General features: G+C 38.0%; 1 protein-coding gene across 1 annotated transcript in view; it reads left to right on the top strand.

Annotated features, from left to right (window-relative positions):
* The window catches only part of DAPK1 (death associated protein kinase 1), a 252,352-nt gene that overhangs the window by 223,308 nt on the left and 11,956 nt on the right, over positions 1–17,088 (top strand). Inside the window, exons 20-22 of the mRNA XM_044679822.1 lie at positions 10,378–10,501; positions 13,475–13,672; positions 16,101–16,239. Of these exons, the coding sequence (XP_044535757.1) occupies positions 10,378–10,501; positions 13,475–13,672; positions 16,101–16,239 (461 nt within the window). The remainder of the gene's footprint in view (positions 1–10,377; positions 10,502–13,474; positions 13,673–16,100; positions 16,240–17,088) is intronic.

Here is a 17,088-nt window from a genome sequence, read left to right as displayed (position 1 = left end):
TGTCTCTTAAATGTCTGAGGCCAGATTTGAACCCAGGTCCTCCCATTACCAGACCTGACTCTATCCAATGAAGAGTCAGAAAATGTATGTAGTAGAGCACCAAACATAATGTGAAAAACTATATTCTAATAGACAAGCTATAGAGTTTCTTAATCCCTAAATTATTTTGCTTTATATTTTGATAACTTTTTCAGATATATAATTGGCTTCCTTTGTCATCCTAGATATTTTTTTAAAATATTCTAGGAAAGGGTCCATGGCTTCACCAGATTTCTACTACACATAAAATGTTAAGAACTCCTGGGTTAGCAGAAAGGTCAAAATGAATAACAAATTAGAAGAAAGAATAAAGGTAAGAAAAAATAAATATTGAATAGGGGCTATGGATAGACAATGATCCAAACTTAAGTAAGGGGAGAATTGGAACATATCACATTTGAAGAATTATACAATTCTAGACTTACAAAAAAGCTGAATCTTTTAACATCAGCGTTCTCAGGAGGCAGCTAGGTAGCTCAGTGGATTGAGAGCCAGGCCAGGAGATGGGAAATTTAGAAGAATCAAAATATATGCTACACAGGAGGATTTATGAAAGTAAGCAGGCTGACAAGTTAGCAGAAATGGTTAAGAAAAATAAACTGGCATCATCGGGAAAATGTTAGCCTTGGTCTTAGTGTCAGAATGAAAAACAACAGGTAAGAAGTCCAAGTAGGCTAGCCATATTCTCCAAGCTATTAAAAAGAACCAGAGGAAAGCATCTGATATTCACTGTATTATTTATGAGTAAATAGGATGAGAAGGTTGCAGTCTACATTACTGGAGAGAATATTCACATCAGTGACATCCCTAATCCATCAAAATTTCATTTTCCCATTCCTACTGCAACCTTTCTAGAACAGTATCAATTTTCTCCTTTCCTAGACTACATTAATGATCTAATCCTTCACGACAAAGTTCCCCCCTACCTTTCCAGTCTTCTTATACCTTACCGTCCCCTACTCTCATGTACTCTTCCACACAGTGGCATTGATTTCCTTGCTGTTCTTCAAACAAGAAATTTGTATCTCCCAAGTCTGGACATTTTCTCTGAATTCTCCCCCTTCTCCTCTTTACCATCTGGCTTTCCTGGGTTCCTTCAAGTACTACCTAAAAAATCCCATTTTTCTACAGGAAGCCTTTCCTGATCCCACTTAATCCTAGTATCTTTCTCCTCTTATCTCCAGTTTAAGTTGTTTACATGTTATCTACTATATTAGCCTATGAGCCCTTCAAGAGGAGAGATTATTGATTGCTTAAAAAAATAAAATTTCCAGTACTTAACACAGTGCCTGGCTCATAGTAGGCACTTAATGAATGCTTATTGACTATCATAATCATCCATGTAGTTCCTTCCTCTTCAATCTCTTCTCCACATCACTGCCTGAATAAGATTCTTTTTAAAACTTTTTTAATTAAAAAAAATATGTAAAAATATTTTTAATATTCATTTAAAATTGTATTTCCAAAATCTCTCCCTTTTCTCTTCCCTTACTAAGAAGGCAAGCAATGTACATGTATAATCATGTAAAACATATTTCCATATTGATCATGTTGAGAAGGAAATAAACCAAAAAAATTAAAACAAAGATAAGTAAAATAAAAAAGTATGCATTGATCTTCATTCAAATTCCAACAGTTCTTTCTCTGGAGATGGATAGCATTTTTTGTCATTAAATCCTTTGGAATTATCTCAGATAATTATGTTGTGTAACTGTGGTCTGAAAGGGGAGCAGGCAATTGGAGTTGGAAGGGACCCTGAAACAGCCCAGAAGAATGTTGCCTGTTCAGAATTCCTTTTGGGAGGGGCCAGCAGCAAGAGGAGTTTGGAGGAGTCTTCTCAACTGTCACTTCTCTCCTGACCGGACTGGGACCCTTGGGAATTGGTTCTTTGGTTGGGAGATTTTGATTTTGGGGTGGATCCTGAGTGAATTGGGCTCCTCTGTACTTTTATTAGTGATTATTGGGAGATCACAACTACTAACATCAATTCCTACTATCTTCATTTACCAACAAAGAAGACATTGAACAGCAATTCTCCAATTTGGCCGGAGAGCTCAAACTCCTAGGGGAGCTGGCTTGAATGGGGGGGTCCCTTCCCTGATCCTGTTTGAATCCATTTATCCTGTTACTTCCCTCTTATATTAGTTTAGAAATATTTGATAGGAAATTGTAGGGAGAAGAGAGAATGGGCTACTGTGACCAAGCCACAGAAGAAGTCCAGAACTGCTCTCTTGAGGAGAAGACATAGCTGTTCATGAAGTTCATCCTTTCCCTCCTTCCTTGATTCCCCTATACGTTTTCCCCTGTACCCAGAATTTACTTTATCATTTAATAAACCCCTGATAGTTTGCTACTTAGAGTCTGAAGCAGTTACACTGAAGAGGGGATGTGACTTATCTTGGGGCTGAGGGGCAGACTCCATCTTGATGGGCAAAAGCTAACTTGAACTTAGGAGTGGGGGAGGCTTGTCTCAACAGGCCTGGCTCTGAAGGTGGGATCCAACACATTAGGGTCTCAACTGAACCCCAACACCTTCCTTCAACATCCCCACTCTTAACTTTGCCAGTTTGGAGAACCTCTTTGGGTTTGTTCCCTCATAGGTCTGGGGTGGGGGTGAGGATAGCTGATCCGGCCCATTGAAAGCTAACAAGGGGGAGTCTAGATACACACACCCCTACCATCAATACTCACCCCAATACAGTTGCTAAGAATAGGTAAGTCATTCGCAGCTAATCAACATACAAAATTGGTGACACTGTGTACAGTGTTCTCCTGCTTCTGCTCATTTCACTTTGTATTACTTCTTATAAATCCTACCAGGTTTTTCTGAAAGCATCTTGTTCCTTATTATAGCACAGTAGTATTCCATCACTATCGTATACTACAATTTGTTCAGCTCTTCCACAATTAATGGGCATGTACCTTTATGTATAAATCATGTACCCATTTTGACATTATGTTGGTATACATTGTGAGATATTGGGCTGTATCTAGTTTCTACGAAACTGCTTTCTGGTTCTTATCCCAAAATCTTGGATCTTTGGGTTTATCAAATACTAGATTACTATCGTCATTACTAATATGTATTGTGTACCTAATTTATCCCATTGATCCACCAAACTTTTTCTTAGCCAGTATCAGATTGTTTTGATGATTATAACTTTGTAATACAGTTTGAGATCTGGTATGATGAGGCCACCTTCTTTCTTTACTTTTTTTTAAGGTTTCATTTTTTAGAAAAGTTAGCATGGTTACATGATTCATGTTCTTACTTTCCCCTTCACCTCCCGACCCCCCCCCATAACCAGTGCGCATTTCCACTGGTTTTAACATGTGTCATCAATCAAGACTTATTTCCAAATTGTTGATAGTTGCTTTGGTGTGGCCATTTCGAGTCTACATCCCCAATCATATCCTCCTTAACCATGTGTTCAAGCAGTTGTTTTTCTTCTGTTTCCTCTCCTGTAGTTCTTCCTCTAAATATGGGTAGGGTTCTTTTCCATAAGTCCCTCAGAATTGTTATGGATCATTGCATTGCTGCTAGTACAAAAGTCCATTACATTCAATTTTACCACAGTATATTGGTCTCTGTGTACAATGTTCTTCTGGCTCTGCTCCTTTCGCTCTGCATCAATTCCTGGAGGTCTTTCCAGTGTACATGGAATTCCTCCAGTTCATTATTCCTTTTAGTGCAATAATATTCCATCACCAGCATATACCACAGTTTGTTCAGCCATTCCCCAATTGAAGGGCATACCCTCGTTTTCCAGTTTTTTGCCACCACAAAAATCAGGGCTATAAATATTTTCTTACAAGTCTGTTTATCTATGATCTCTTTGGGGTACAGACCCAACAATGGTATGGCTGGATTAAAGGGCAGGCAATCTTTTATAGTGTTATGATTAAAAATGATAAAGACATATAAGAGAAATTAATATTTTAATAGCCATGGCCTTGTTGGTAAAATATATATGACTGCACTTGACTATCTTTTAAATCTACTGCTAGTGCCCATCCTGACTCTCATACGCCAGCTAGGTAACCAAGAGGCCTTCTTTAGGTCCTCCTCCGAATTTAAACTCCCCCATATGTGGGGACGTCTGACGTCCCCACACCCAAAACCGGAAACCAGAAACCCATTGGAATCACGAGAAATGTAGTCTCATAGTCCCCCACGTGTCCACAGGAAGTCTGCAAGACACACTTCCAAATGGCACCTCCTTGAATTCAAAATAAACAATAGCCCTTTGAGCATAGTTCCAAATTGCCAGCCAGAATGGTTGGATCAGTTCACAACTCCACCAGCAATGCATTAATGTCCCAATTTGGCCACATCCCCTCCAACATTCATTACTCTCCCCTACTATCATTTTAGCCAATCTGCCAGGTGTGAGGTGATACCTCAGTGTTGTTTTGATTTGCATTTCTCTAATTATTAGAGATTTTGAGCACTTTCTCATGTGCTTATTGATAGTATAGATTTCTTTATATGAAAATTGCCTTTTCATGTCCCTTGCCTATTAATTGGGGAATGGCTTGATTTTTTATATAATTGATTTAACTCATTGTATATTTGAGTAATTAGACCCCTGTCAGAGTTTTTTGTTATAAAGATTTTTTCCCAATTTGTTTTTTCCCTTCTCATTTTGGTTGCATTGTTTTTGTTTGTACAAATGCTTTTTAATTTAGTGTAATCAATCATCCCATTCACATTCAGAGTTATAATTATCAGTTGTGTATTCCCCAACATTTTGGTATCCTCTCTTAGTTCTACCCCTTCTTCTTAGGCTATTTCCTTTTAAACCAGTGATTTGAGTTAAACCAGTAACCCTTGTCTCCTCCCTTGATTTACTACCCTTTCTACCACTTCCCTTGTTATTCCCCTTTTTATTTTTAAGGCCTAATGAATTCCCTCTCCTTTCTCCTCCTCTCCCTTTTTTGACCTCCCCACTCCTCTGCTCCCCTTGGTTTATCCCTTCTGACTTTCTCAGTAGGGTTAGATAGAGTTCTATATCTCAATGGATATAACTACTCTTCCTTCTCAGGGATAATTACACTGAGAGTAAGGTTTACATATTACCTTTTAATGCTCTCTTCCTCTCTTTCTTATAATAGTACTAACATCCCCTCCCTTCCCATGCCCTCTTTATGTGTAAGAGAATATCCTATTTTTCTTATTCATTTAAGTTTCTCTTGGTGTCCTCTACTATTCACCCCCCTCTTTCCCACCCACCCTCTTATCATCTTAGACCATTTAGTACTCCATCCTCTCCCTGTGAATAATTCTTCTAATTACTATAATATTGGATACTATAATAGTGAATAGAGTTCACTACAGAGAATTACACATAACATTTCTCCATATAGGAATACAAATAATTAGATCTTATTGAAGCCCTTAAAGAGGCAAATTTAAAAATAAGAGTTTTCTTTCTTTCCCCTCTGTTTCTTATTTACCTTTTCATGTTTCTCTTGGTTTTTGTGGTTGGATATCAAACTTTCCATTTAGTCCTGGTCTTTTCTGTGCAATTACTTGGAAATCTTCAATTTTGTTGAATGCCCATACTTTCCCCTGGAAGTATATAGTTAGTTTTGATGGGTATGTGATCCTTGGTTGTAGACCCAATTCTCTTGCCTTTCTGAATATCATATTCCAAGCCTTGCGGTCTTGTAGTGTGGAGGCTGCCAGATCCTGTGTGTTCCTGATTGGTGTTCCTTGATATCTGAATTGTCTCTTTCTGGCTTCTTGTAAAATTTTTTCTTTTAATTGGAAGCTCTTGAATTTGGCTATTATATTCCTGGGGGGTTGTCTTTTCAGGGTTTAGTGTAGAGGGTGATCTATGGATCCTTTCAATGTCTATATTGCCTTCTTGTTGTAGAACTTCAAGGCAATTTTCCTGAATAATTTAGTATGGAGTCCAAATTTCTATTAATTACTGCTTTTTCAGGAAGACCAATTATTCTCAAATTATCTCTTCTAGATCTATTTTCTTGATCTGTCAATTTCTCAGTGAGATATTTCATTTTTCCTTCTGGATTTGTTTTTATGTCCCCTTGAGGAGTCCTGTATGTTTCGGTTAGGAGAGGTTAAGCAGCTGCTTTTACTCTGCCACCATCTTAACCTGGAACTCTTTTCTGGTTATTTTTAAGGGTTTTTTTTCCTTTAATTTTATTCCACTCACAAATCTACACATAATTTTTCCAAGGTTACATGACTCATGTTGTTTCCCTCTCCCCTCTTCCCCCCTCTCTCGTATAGTTGATAAACTATTCCACTGGGATTTACAAAACCTATATCCATATTGTTCATTTTTGTAATAGAGTAATCTTTTAAAACCAAAACCCAAATCATATACCCAAATAAACAACTTCACCTTTTTTTTATTAATTCCATTGATATTCTCGAACTTTTTTTCCTCCTAATTAATTTTTTTCTTGCTCTGTAAAAAAATTTTTTGGTAGTTTGATTGGTATGGTATTGAATGAGCAAATTAATTTAGGTACAGTTGGCGTTTTTATGATATTGGCTCAGCCCACCCATAAGCGATTAATAGTTTTCCAATTGTTTAGATCTGTCTTTATGTGAAAATTGTTTTGTAATTGTTTCCATATAGTTCCTCAGTTTTCCTTGGCAGGTAGAATCCCAAATGTTTTATGTCGTCTATAGTTATTTCAAATACAATTTTTCTTTCTATCCCTTGATGCTGGATTTTATTGATAATATGTAGAAATGCTGATGGCAAATGTGGGTTTATTTTATATCCTGCATTTTTGCTAAAGTTTTGAATTATTTCAACTAGTTTTTTAGTTGGTTCTCTAGTATTCTTCAAGTATACAACCATATGACTGCAACTGAATAAGCTTCTTAACACTCCTCCTATGGTCATATCAATCCCCCTTTATTAGCTTTTAGACTTTCTAGGCATTCCACAATCTCTGGTTAGCCAAACTTATTTAATTTTATTCCTCCTTGCAAAGTCTACATTCCGGCCAAATCTGACTCCTTTATGTCCTCCACTTCTTGAACCCTCATCCTTCAAAGACCTACTTAGGTACTACCTTCTGTAATGAAGTCTTCCTTGACTTCCCCACTTTCAGATTAAAGGAATCATTCCTTCCTCTGATTTGTCATGGAAACTTTGCCTGAATATCTCCTTCCCAGTTACCTTACTCTACCTTATATTACAGATATTTTTTTATTTCCACAGTATCTCAGAAATTGAGTCCTAAAAGGCCATCTTGTCAAATCATACCTAGAATGTACCCTCTCTACAATACTGAATACATTCATCTGTTCTTAGCTTGAAAACTTCAAGTGGATAAATTGGGCAGCTAGGTGGCACAGTGAATAGAATGCTGGGCATGGAGCCAGGAAGACTCATCTTTGTGAGTTCAAATCTGACAGGAGACATTTACTAGATGTGTGATTCTGGGATAGTCATTTAACTTTGCCTCAGTTTCCTCATCTGTAAAATCAGTGAAAAAGCAAATGGCAAACCACTCCAGTGTCTTTGCCAAGAACATCTCAAGTGGGATCACCAGGTGTCAGGCATAACTGAGCAACAATTTATTTTATCAAATTCAAATAAAGAAAAGAAACAAAATTAGAGGGAAAATGCAATTTTTTCCTTTAGATTCATAAGGCCAAGGTCTATAAAATAGTTCATCTGTAGTACACATTGTTGGTGTTATATAGCTCCCATCAAACCTTATTTCATCTTAGCTTGCATTAATACAGATGTTATCTAGGACAAAGGAAGTATTGTCTCTCTCTACTCCTCCTGGTCATTGTACATTTGACCCAGAGTAGGGGGAAACTCTCTTCCTTCCAAAGTTGCCCTTTCTACTTCTCTTGGCAATTCTGCTTATTGAGGACATTTATTTGAAATAGGACAGTCTCTAAAAAGAATTGGTCTTTATTAACATTTCATATTTAAAGGAGTGCTATGCCTAGGGCTACATGCATAAACAGCTCCGTTGATAGAATTTAATAGGGAAGCAATTCTTGGCCTTCCCCAATTTTGTACCCTCCTTGAGCAAAGGACTTGTCACATTTAATTTTGTAGCCCCAGCTCCAAATACACTAACTTGCACACCGTGGGTTTTTGTTTTTATTTTTTTAGTAAATGTTAGTTGAATTGAATTAAATTTGTGAAAAAAAGGACTGAACTACAGAATCTAATGATTGGAGTTGTGGGGGAGATAGGCTTACCAGGGAGGAAGACTGAATCACAAAATCTTAGAAGTTTACATCTCTCTTAATAACATGATTTGGTCATGCAAGTCAGACACATTATAATTCTGACTCTTCACATTAGGGAAAATAGGATTGAGGGAAGGTTTTCCTTAAACCATAAAAAGGTCTGTATTTTTTTCTCCTTTCCTTTTTTATGATCTCAGATCTCTGATCTCAGAGATAGCCACTTATCTTCCCAGCTAGAGTGAAAATGGCATTAATAGCTAAGGCTAACCCCTACTGCTGGGAGAAAGGGCACAGGGATTAAGAGAGAAGGAAGATTTCCCTGGATAAAAAATTGCTTGTGGAAAGAATATAGACTGTTTTCCCCTTATTTTCTTAAGACAGGTTTTTTATTATCTGTAAAATACAGGAACTGCAGTACACCTTTCCATTCCTCCTACCTAGCTTAACAAAATAGAGTATGTGTGTGGATAGACTGAGCCTGGAAGACCTGAGTTTAAATCTAGCCTCAAACACTCACTAGCTGCGTCCCTGTGCAAGTCATTTAACCCTTTTTGCCTCAGTTTCCTTATCTGCAAAATAAGCTAAAGAAGAAAATGGCAGGCCAGTTTAGTATCCTTGCCAAGAAAATCCCCAAAAGGGGTCAAGAAGAGTCAAATATAACTGGAAAACAACTAAGTAACAAAATGTATATAAGATTGTACTTTTTTAAATGTGTGCACATGTGTGTATGGTAGTCCAGAAAATTACATATTGAAATGAAGTACTGCAAACATAATAAAATGATGTTTCTTAGTAAAACAAGATATCTTTAAGGTACAGCATTATTTAGGAGATTGTTAACCAAATTTATCACATATACAAGCTTGAACCTGGGTCAATAATATATGATATAAATAATATATTATCTTATGTAATAATATACAAGCTTGAACCTGACACTGAAGCAGACTAAGCCATCTTAAGAGCTCATCACTGGACCTGTGTTTTAGATGTGGCATTTTAATTCTTTATGGAGCCTGCCCAAGTGTAGTTGAACTTGTTCTTCACCAACAAAAGATGAAACAAGCAATCTAAATAATTTGCTTAATAAACACATAAGGTAGAAGGAGAAGCTAAGATTAGAGGTGACATTTCTACTGTGAGAATCCAGGGCTGAACGGGTTCTGTCTATTTTTAATTGGTTTTTTGTAACGAGTATTTATAAATCTCATTTGGAATTGCCCAGCCCACGCACAAGAAACCAGACATTAACTAGGGAAGTCAAGTTCAGAGTGGGATGAACTGTAAATGATACTCTCCATACATGCCTCAGTAATTCCCAATTCCAAGAAATCTCAGCTTTGGAATTCTGCCCTTCAAGTGTAAATCCTACTTTATTCAGGTTTTTTCTACTCTAGTCCTGTACTGCTACTTCATCAAGAAATAGAGGTGACCTTGAAGTTTTAAAAGCAATGCCAGTGAGAGAAGCAAAATCTCGAGGCAATTTTGCTAAATTGAAAAGCGTTCAGACACTGACCAGGCAACAATAGACAATAAATCTGACTTCTGAGGAGCTAACTAGCAAAATTCCAAAAGGTTCACCCATCTCTAGAAGGCTAGTAGCCATCCATAATGATGGTTTGCTTTGGTTGCAACTCCTGAAACCATATACAAATATCACAGTAGTGGCCATGATCTTTATTGATAGAAAGAGTACCTACACCAGGTAGATTTCAGGGGAACCAAGAACTTGGATTGGAAAAAATTTACAACTATATTTTAATATAATTGGTCTCCTTTGTAAATTTATGCATTTTAAAACATCATTCATGGTTAAGATGGAGGCAGAGTAAGGAGCAGCTGCTCAATCTCTCCTAACCGAAGCATACAGGACTCCTCAAGGGGACATAAAAACGAACCCAGACGAATGAAGGAACCCCACAAAAGGGTGCAGCATTGAAGGTACACAGAATCGGGGCATTTCTACCCCATAAAAGGGGTGAAACAGCTCTCACTAAAACGCGAGAGGAAGAAGCCCCTCCACCCCCACACACACACCACGCACAGCACCAAGGCCAATGCACAAGAGTGAAAGCAAGATTGGGGCAACCAGTAAATCACTAGCAGCCCCAGGGCTTGTACCTGTGAGCTGCAAGACGTGGGACCCCAAGTGGCTGTGGGGCTCGCACGGACGTTCCCGAGAGTCTACACGGGTGAAGACATCACTCTGGGTGCGGACAAAGATCTCTAATGCAGGGACTTTACCGAGCATCTGCACTGGTGAAAGCATTGCCCCGTGCGCGAACAAAGATCTCTAAAGCAGGGACTTTCCCGAGCTTCTGTGCGGGTGAAGGCAGTGCCCTAGGCGCAAATAAAGATCTCCAGTGCAAGCTAGGACATCGAGTGAGGAACCGGTGCAGACGGGAGCAAGGCTGTGAAAGCAGCCCCCGAGACCGCTGAAGGAGCCTCGGGCAGAGGGGCAGACCGGGGACTACCAGGAGGCCTGACCCTGAGGACAAGGGCACCGGAGCCCTTGGGAGCTTAGAAAGCGCAGGCAGACCCTCAGCTTGAGGATAAAGCTGAGAAGGGGCTGGGCTAATAATGGCAAGCCATAGGGAAGCCCAGAAGAAANTTTTTTTTTTGAGATTTAAATACTTTATTTTTTTAGAAAAATTTTCCATGGTTCCATGATTCATGTTTTTACTTTCCCCTTCACCCCCCCTTCACTCTCCCATATCCAACACACATTTCCACTGATTTTAACATGTGTCATCAATCAAGACTTATTTACATATTATTGATAGTTGCATTGGTGTGGTCGTTTTGAGTCTACATCCGCAATCCTGTCCTCATCAACCCATGTGTTCAAGCAGTTGTTTTTCTTCTGTTTCCACTCCTATAGTTCTTCTTCTAAATGTGGATAGCATTCCTTTCCATAAATCCCTCAGAATTGTCCTGGATCATTGCATTGCTGCTAGTACAAAAGTCCAGTACATTCAATTTTACCACAGTGTATTGGTCTCTGTGTACAGTGTTCTTCTGGCTCTGCTCCTTTCACTCTGCATCAGTTCCTGGAGGTTGTTCCAGTTCACATGGAATTCCTCCAGTTTATTATTCCTTTGAGCACAATAGTATTCCATCACCAGCATATTCTGATTGTAGGTATTTTTAAAATCTTTATGTGCTAAGGATTCAGTGTCTAATGTTAACGTACATGAAAATGCAATTAAAATATTCAAATTTTAACTCCTATGACTGGGTTTGTGTTCTTTGATAGTATGTATGTGTAAGATCAGATTTGCAAAAAATTGTGCAGAAGATGAAATTTGTCTTTGCCTCACCCCATTTGCTTTTTTTTAACCTTCTATATTAGTATTTTCTTTTTATCCTTACTGTCAATCTTAGAATCAATACTGTGTATTGGTTCCAAGGCAGAAGAGCAGTAAGGGCTAGGCAATGGGGGCTAAGTGACTTGTCCAGGGTCACACAGTTAGGAAGTGCCTGAGACCAGATAACTAGGACCTCCTATGTCTGCGTCTGGTTTCCTATCCTCTGAACTACTTACCTGCCCTCCTTAATATCAATTCTTAGACAGAAGACCAGCCAGGGCTAGGCAACCATGGTTAAATGACTTGCACAGGGAACACAGCTAGCTGAGGCTAGATTTGAAGGCAGGTCCTCCTCACTCCAGGCCTAGAGTTCTATCCACTTTGCTATCCTGCTGCCCCATCCCATTTGCTTTTTTAAGCTTCTGTCTCTTTTACTGATACCCTCATTCTTACCTTTCAAAGTGGTCGTTCTGGTTCCATATTCATGAGACTTTGTTTTAAGCTTTCTGGTAGACAGATCCCAGATGACTTATCCTCAACTGTAAAATATTAGTTATTAAAGGTTACGCTTGTTTACATTTTAATAGGGAATTCTAGAGATGCCTTTGAAATCCAAAGCAAATCATCTTAACAGGAGAGGAAATATTCAAGGGAAGTTGGCCTTCAAAGCAAACCATCTTAGGTTCTATCATAGAGGTCCATCCTGGTTATGGTCTCAGAGGCAATCCATCCATCATTAAACATTTATTAAGCTCCTACTTTGTTCTAGGCACCTTACTAAATTCCAGGGATAGAAGAAGAGGAAAAAGCCAGTCCCTGCCCACAAGGAGCTTACAACCTAAAGGGGAAGACAGCATGGAAATATATATGATACAAGACATATACAAGGAAAAAAATAATAACTAGCAGAGGGGAGGTACTAGGATCAGAAGGTGTTGGGAAAGACTTCCTGTAAAATTATGAATTTTAGTTGCAATTTAAAGGAAGCCATGGAAGTCATTGGGTAGAGTTGAGGAGAGAAAAAGTTTCAATCATGGAGGACAGCTGAGGAAAATGCCCAGGGTGGAGAGATGGTGACTTGGTCATGGAAGTCGGGGCCAGTGTCACTGGATCAAAAAGTACTTGGTTGGGAGTCAGGCATACCACAAGAGAAGACTGAGTAAGAGCGGGGAAAGTTGCTGGTGGGCTCTCAAGAGACCCAAAGGTATATTCTAGGTCATTTTAATAATTCCATCTAATATTGTTTGGGCCACAGTATCCATATCACTTTACTCTATTCATAGAGAATTAACTAATTTTCCAGGAAGTATAATTTAGACAACCTTGGCTTGGGAAGGCAGCTGTCCTTTACCTTTTCTCTTCAGCTTCCCTCCTAAGCATCTTTTCTCCCAGTTGTACTTCCAAGATGGCACCCCCTTTTCTCCTCAGTACCTTCTCCAGGTTTAATAGATTGTTTCAGCAATTCATATGACCAAAAAAAAGATAATCATTCTATGATCCATCCTCTGGGGATGACTTGCTCCAAAGATAATTAGGCTTATCCTTGGTCAGCACACATGCTGTCCATCAACAGATTCATATTTAAAAACCTTTCCTGCTTGAAAGAAGTGGCCAGGGGTTGTGCTTCATCAACCCAACCTCTTGTTAGGAGTTCTCTTCTATGCCTTAATTGAGCATCAAAATAAACCTCATTCTGAATTTTTAGACATATAATTTACACAAAATATACCTCCATCAGTGGTCTAGTATTAAGATTTATTCATATTAATAATTTCTGTGATTAATATTGGAATAGCATTCAAGGTACATACAAAGTAAATGCTGCCTTCAGGCTCTAGTCTCCTAGATCATTTTGGGAACAGCTAAGGGAAATTTAGCCTTTTGCTATTTGAAGACACAATACTTTTTATTTCTCTCTCTGCAGGAGTTGGTGATTTCAGCGTGTGGGAGTTCTCTGGGAATCCAGTTTATTTCTGCTGTTATGATTATTTTGCAGCAAATGATCCCACTTCAATTCACGTAGTACTTTTCAGCCTTGAAGAACCATATGAGATCCAGTTAAATCAAGTGATTTTCTGGCTAAGTTTCCTAAAGTCACTTGTCCCTGTGGAAGAACCCATAGGTAAGCCATAGATAATGCACATGCATGTGAATGTTTCTTTGACAGATGATAAGGATGTTGTGGTTTCCTCTTTGATGTTGAGTTTTGTCTTTTTCTCTCCCCATGTGTGTCTCCTACTATTCATGATTCCCAAAGGCATTGAGCATACTTGTATTTCCAGATAGCATTTCATGAATCTTGTCAGGAGGTTGAACTGACAGTTGTATACTTCTACATCTCTCTATGTTCAATCTTTCTAAACACTTTATGCTGACTATCTGATAAAACTGTTTTGTTCTTCTGATTGTTAAAAAGCAATAGATTGGTGCAATTTATTTTTTGTATATCCTTAAAACTACTTCTCAGTTCCTATTTTAAACACTAAATTAATAACTGGAAGTTTCTCACTGTCACTTGGATCAAATTAAGTGGTCAAGTTTTGTAATCTTGAAGCTATTATTTCTGTTTTATAGAAGTCAAAAAGATCTACTTTGGGACCCGTTTTAATTTTTTTCAAAGTAGAAAATCCACTGAAACCATAGGAAGCTCAGGCAGCAAGATTAAAAGTAATCCTTGCTGCCAATTTTTTGTTGTGCAGTCATTTTCAGTCATGTCCAATTTCTTGTGATCCCATATGGGGTTTTCATGATGAAGGTATCGGAGTGGTTTGCCATTTCCTTCTCTAGCTCATTTCATATATGAGGAAACCAAGGCAAACAGGGTTAAGAGACCAGATTTGATCATATAAAGATGAGTCTTTCTGACTTCAGATCCAGTACTTTCTCCACTGCCCCAGCTACTCTTGCTGCCAGTATCAGGTCCCCAATTTATAAGCCAAAGGACTTGGATTGCCTACCACCAGGGGGCAATGCTCCAGTTCAGAATTTCTCTTCTGCAAAACAGTAATACGTGGTATATGTGCAGTGTGTTGACCTAGTTATGTTTTAAAATAGGGATAAGGAATCATCTATCAAGGTCTACTGACCAATTGAGAAAAGGGGCTACATAATTTTTTTTAATCTATTCTATTTCATTTTTCTGCATCTTCTTTACAAATTTAGAACTGAGGTCATAAAACTTCCATGTAAGGAATATAACGAATAATAAAAGATGAATATCTCTTTCATTATATGGAGAGAAGAGAAAGGGAGAGAAGAGGAATAAAATGAAATGGGCAAAGAAATACAAAAATAACAAAAAGACAAATAGAGATACACATACGCAGACATAACTTGTGAAAAAAGATAGAAACTACATGCAGAAGAGAAAATTCTGTAGAGCAACATCTCCATCTTATGGCTATTTAGGATATTACCTCTAAAGGCTTTTCCTTGCATGCTTCATATTTATTGACTATCCACTTCATAATAATAACTCCTTGTTTATTGAGTCTTAAGGTTTACAAAGTATTTTCTTTTAGAATCTTATATTGATTCTTTGGTCTTTATCTCAATGACTAAATGAAATAAAATTCTAGGCCAAATAAGAGCTAAGGATTGCCACATTTTCCAACCTATCTAATGAAATCAAAATTACAAGTGATTTTTTTCTTCATTTTCATTATAAAAAAAATAAAAAAACAAGCAAGTTTGAGAGTAGTGACCAATTCAACAAAATAAATTGTCTCAATTTTGTTACCAAGGAGATGAATTAGAATAAAAACCCCCTTGATTTCTTCATCTAACTGGTAGAACCATTCCTTACCAGTATAATATATGTCAAATCCCATTCTTGCAAGAAAATAGTAAGAAAACCTATATGTTTAAAGAGCTACAATAGATTGAAATTTTTAAGTGTATGTTTAGTATTATGATCTCATTCATATTGCCATATTGTGTCTTTCTCTTTCTCATTCTTTTTCATGGTATCTTCCAGGCTTTCCTACTTAAACTCTCCCATAAATGAGAGTTCATTGTTTGTGTAAGTACTGTACAGTTACATTCATACAAAAGTATGAATGTTGTGGACCATTTATCATCATTGTCATTTCTGTAGTGTTATGGGGTACCCAAAAACTTTTTGTAGATCTTTTAAAAGGAGTCATCATTGGTGGTTACATCTCCCTAAAGCTAGAGAGATACTGGTCAGTGATTTGTTACGATGTGCCTTTTCCTTTATCCACTATCCTAAAGAGCAGCACTTCTTGAAACAAAGCCTTCTTATTGTATTATCTGTGGGAAAGAGTGGTTATTAGAATTCGATCCATCCATGTTGCTACCATGTCCAGGGTGATGCCAAAGTTCTGAAAAGGGTTCTCAAAATAATATTAGGAAGTCAGTTTGCCATCTTTGAGGTCCACAGATATAATTATAAATGTTCTATACATGGAAAAATCTGGAGTATTATTGATGTATAAAATGAATTTCTGATTTAGCTGAATGTGGAGAGAGAGAGAAAGAGAGAAAAAAATGTCTCCTTCCTAAAGTTTTTCATTTTTTCCCTCCACCAGCTTTTGGCGGCAAGCTAAAAAATCCTCTTCGAGTAGTTCTGGTGGCCACTCATGCTGACATCATGAATGTTCCCCGACCTGCTGGAGGCGAGTTTGGCTATGATAAAGATATGTCATTGCTGAAAGAAATTAGGAACAGGTAAGATGGAGCCATGTTTTCAAGACACACTCAAAAATGTGCAAAACATTGTTTATGTGAGAAACAAATAAAAAAAATACCTCCTGAAAGAACCCTTTTTTTCCCTCTTTTTCTTGGACTTTTCTCCCTAGTTCACCCAGGCTGGACATGCCAGCTCAATCCTACTACTGACTGGCACAGGACTAGCTGCTCTTGTTTTTTATCTCGATGGATTTGTCCCTCCTCAGGCTGATTAGTAGTCTCTGCTTTTGAGGGCTCATCATATTCTTGTCAGACAAAGTATAGATACCCAATTGGCTCAACACACAGCTGTTTCAGAATTCCTAAGCACAAAGGAAACAACAACCTCAGTCTCCCAAATTGCAGGAAAAACATTTGTATCCTGCCACACTAAGTCCTTTCATCTACTTTTAGTTACACTGTTTCTTGAGTAGAGAACACAGTGGGTGGAAATGTTTCCTCAAAGTGTTCCCCCTGATTTGTATCCATCCTGGAGCTTAGATATGATAGATTCATTCTGAGAATTTACTTTCTTGAGCACCCTCTGGCCATGAGGTTAAAAAAAGGAAGATCTTAAAGGCAATTAGGTGGCTATAGAAAACCAGACCTGAAGACAGGAAGTCTCAGGTTCAAGGATGGCCTCAGATACTTCCTAGCTGTGTGACCCTGGGCAAGTCACTTAACTCCTGTTACCTACACACCTTACTTATATTCTGCCTTGGAACCATTATTACACAGTATCAATTCTAAGAAAGAAGGTAAGGATTATTTATTTTAAAAAAGAGAGAGAGAGAAAATTCTTACCAAAATTCAGAGCCCCCAGGGCTCATCCAATTCCTAATTAATTCA

This window comes from Gracilinanus agilis, chromosome 1 (assembly GCF_016433145.1).
Source record: "Gracilinanus agilis isolate LMUSP501 chromosome 1, AgileGrace, whole genome shotgun sequence".
Taxonomy (NCBI): Eukaryota; Metazoa; Chordata; class Mammalia; order Didelphimorphia; family Didelphidae; genus Gracilinanus; species Gracilinanus agilis.
This window is presented reverse-complemented; position numbering and strand designations above follow the sequence as displayed.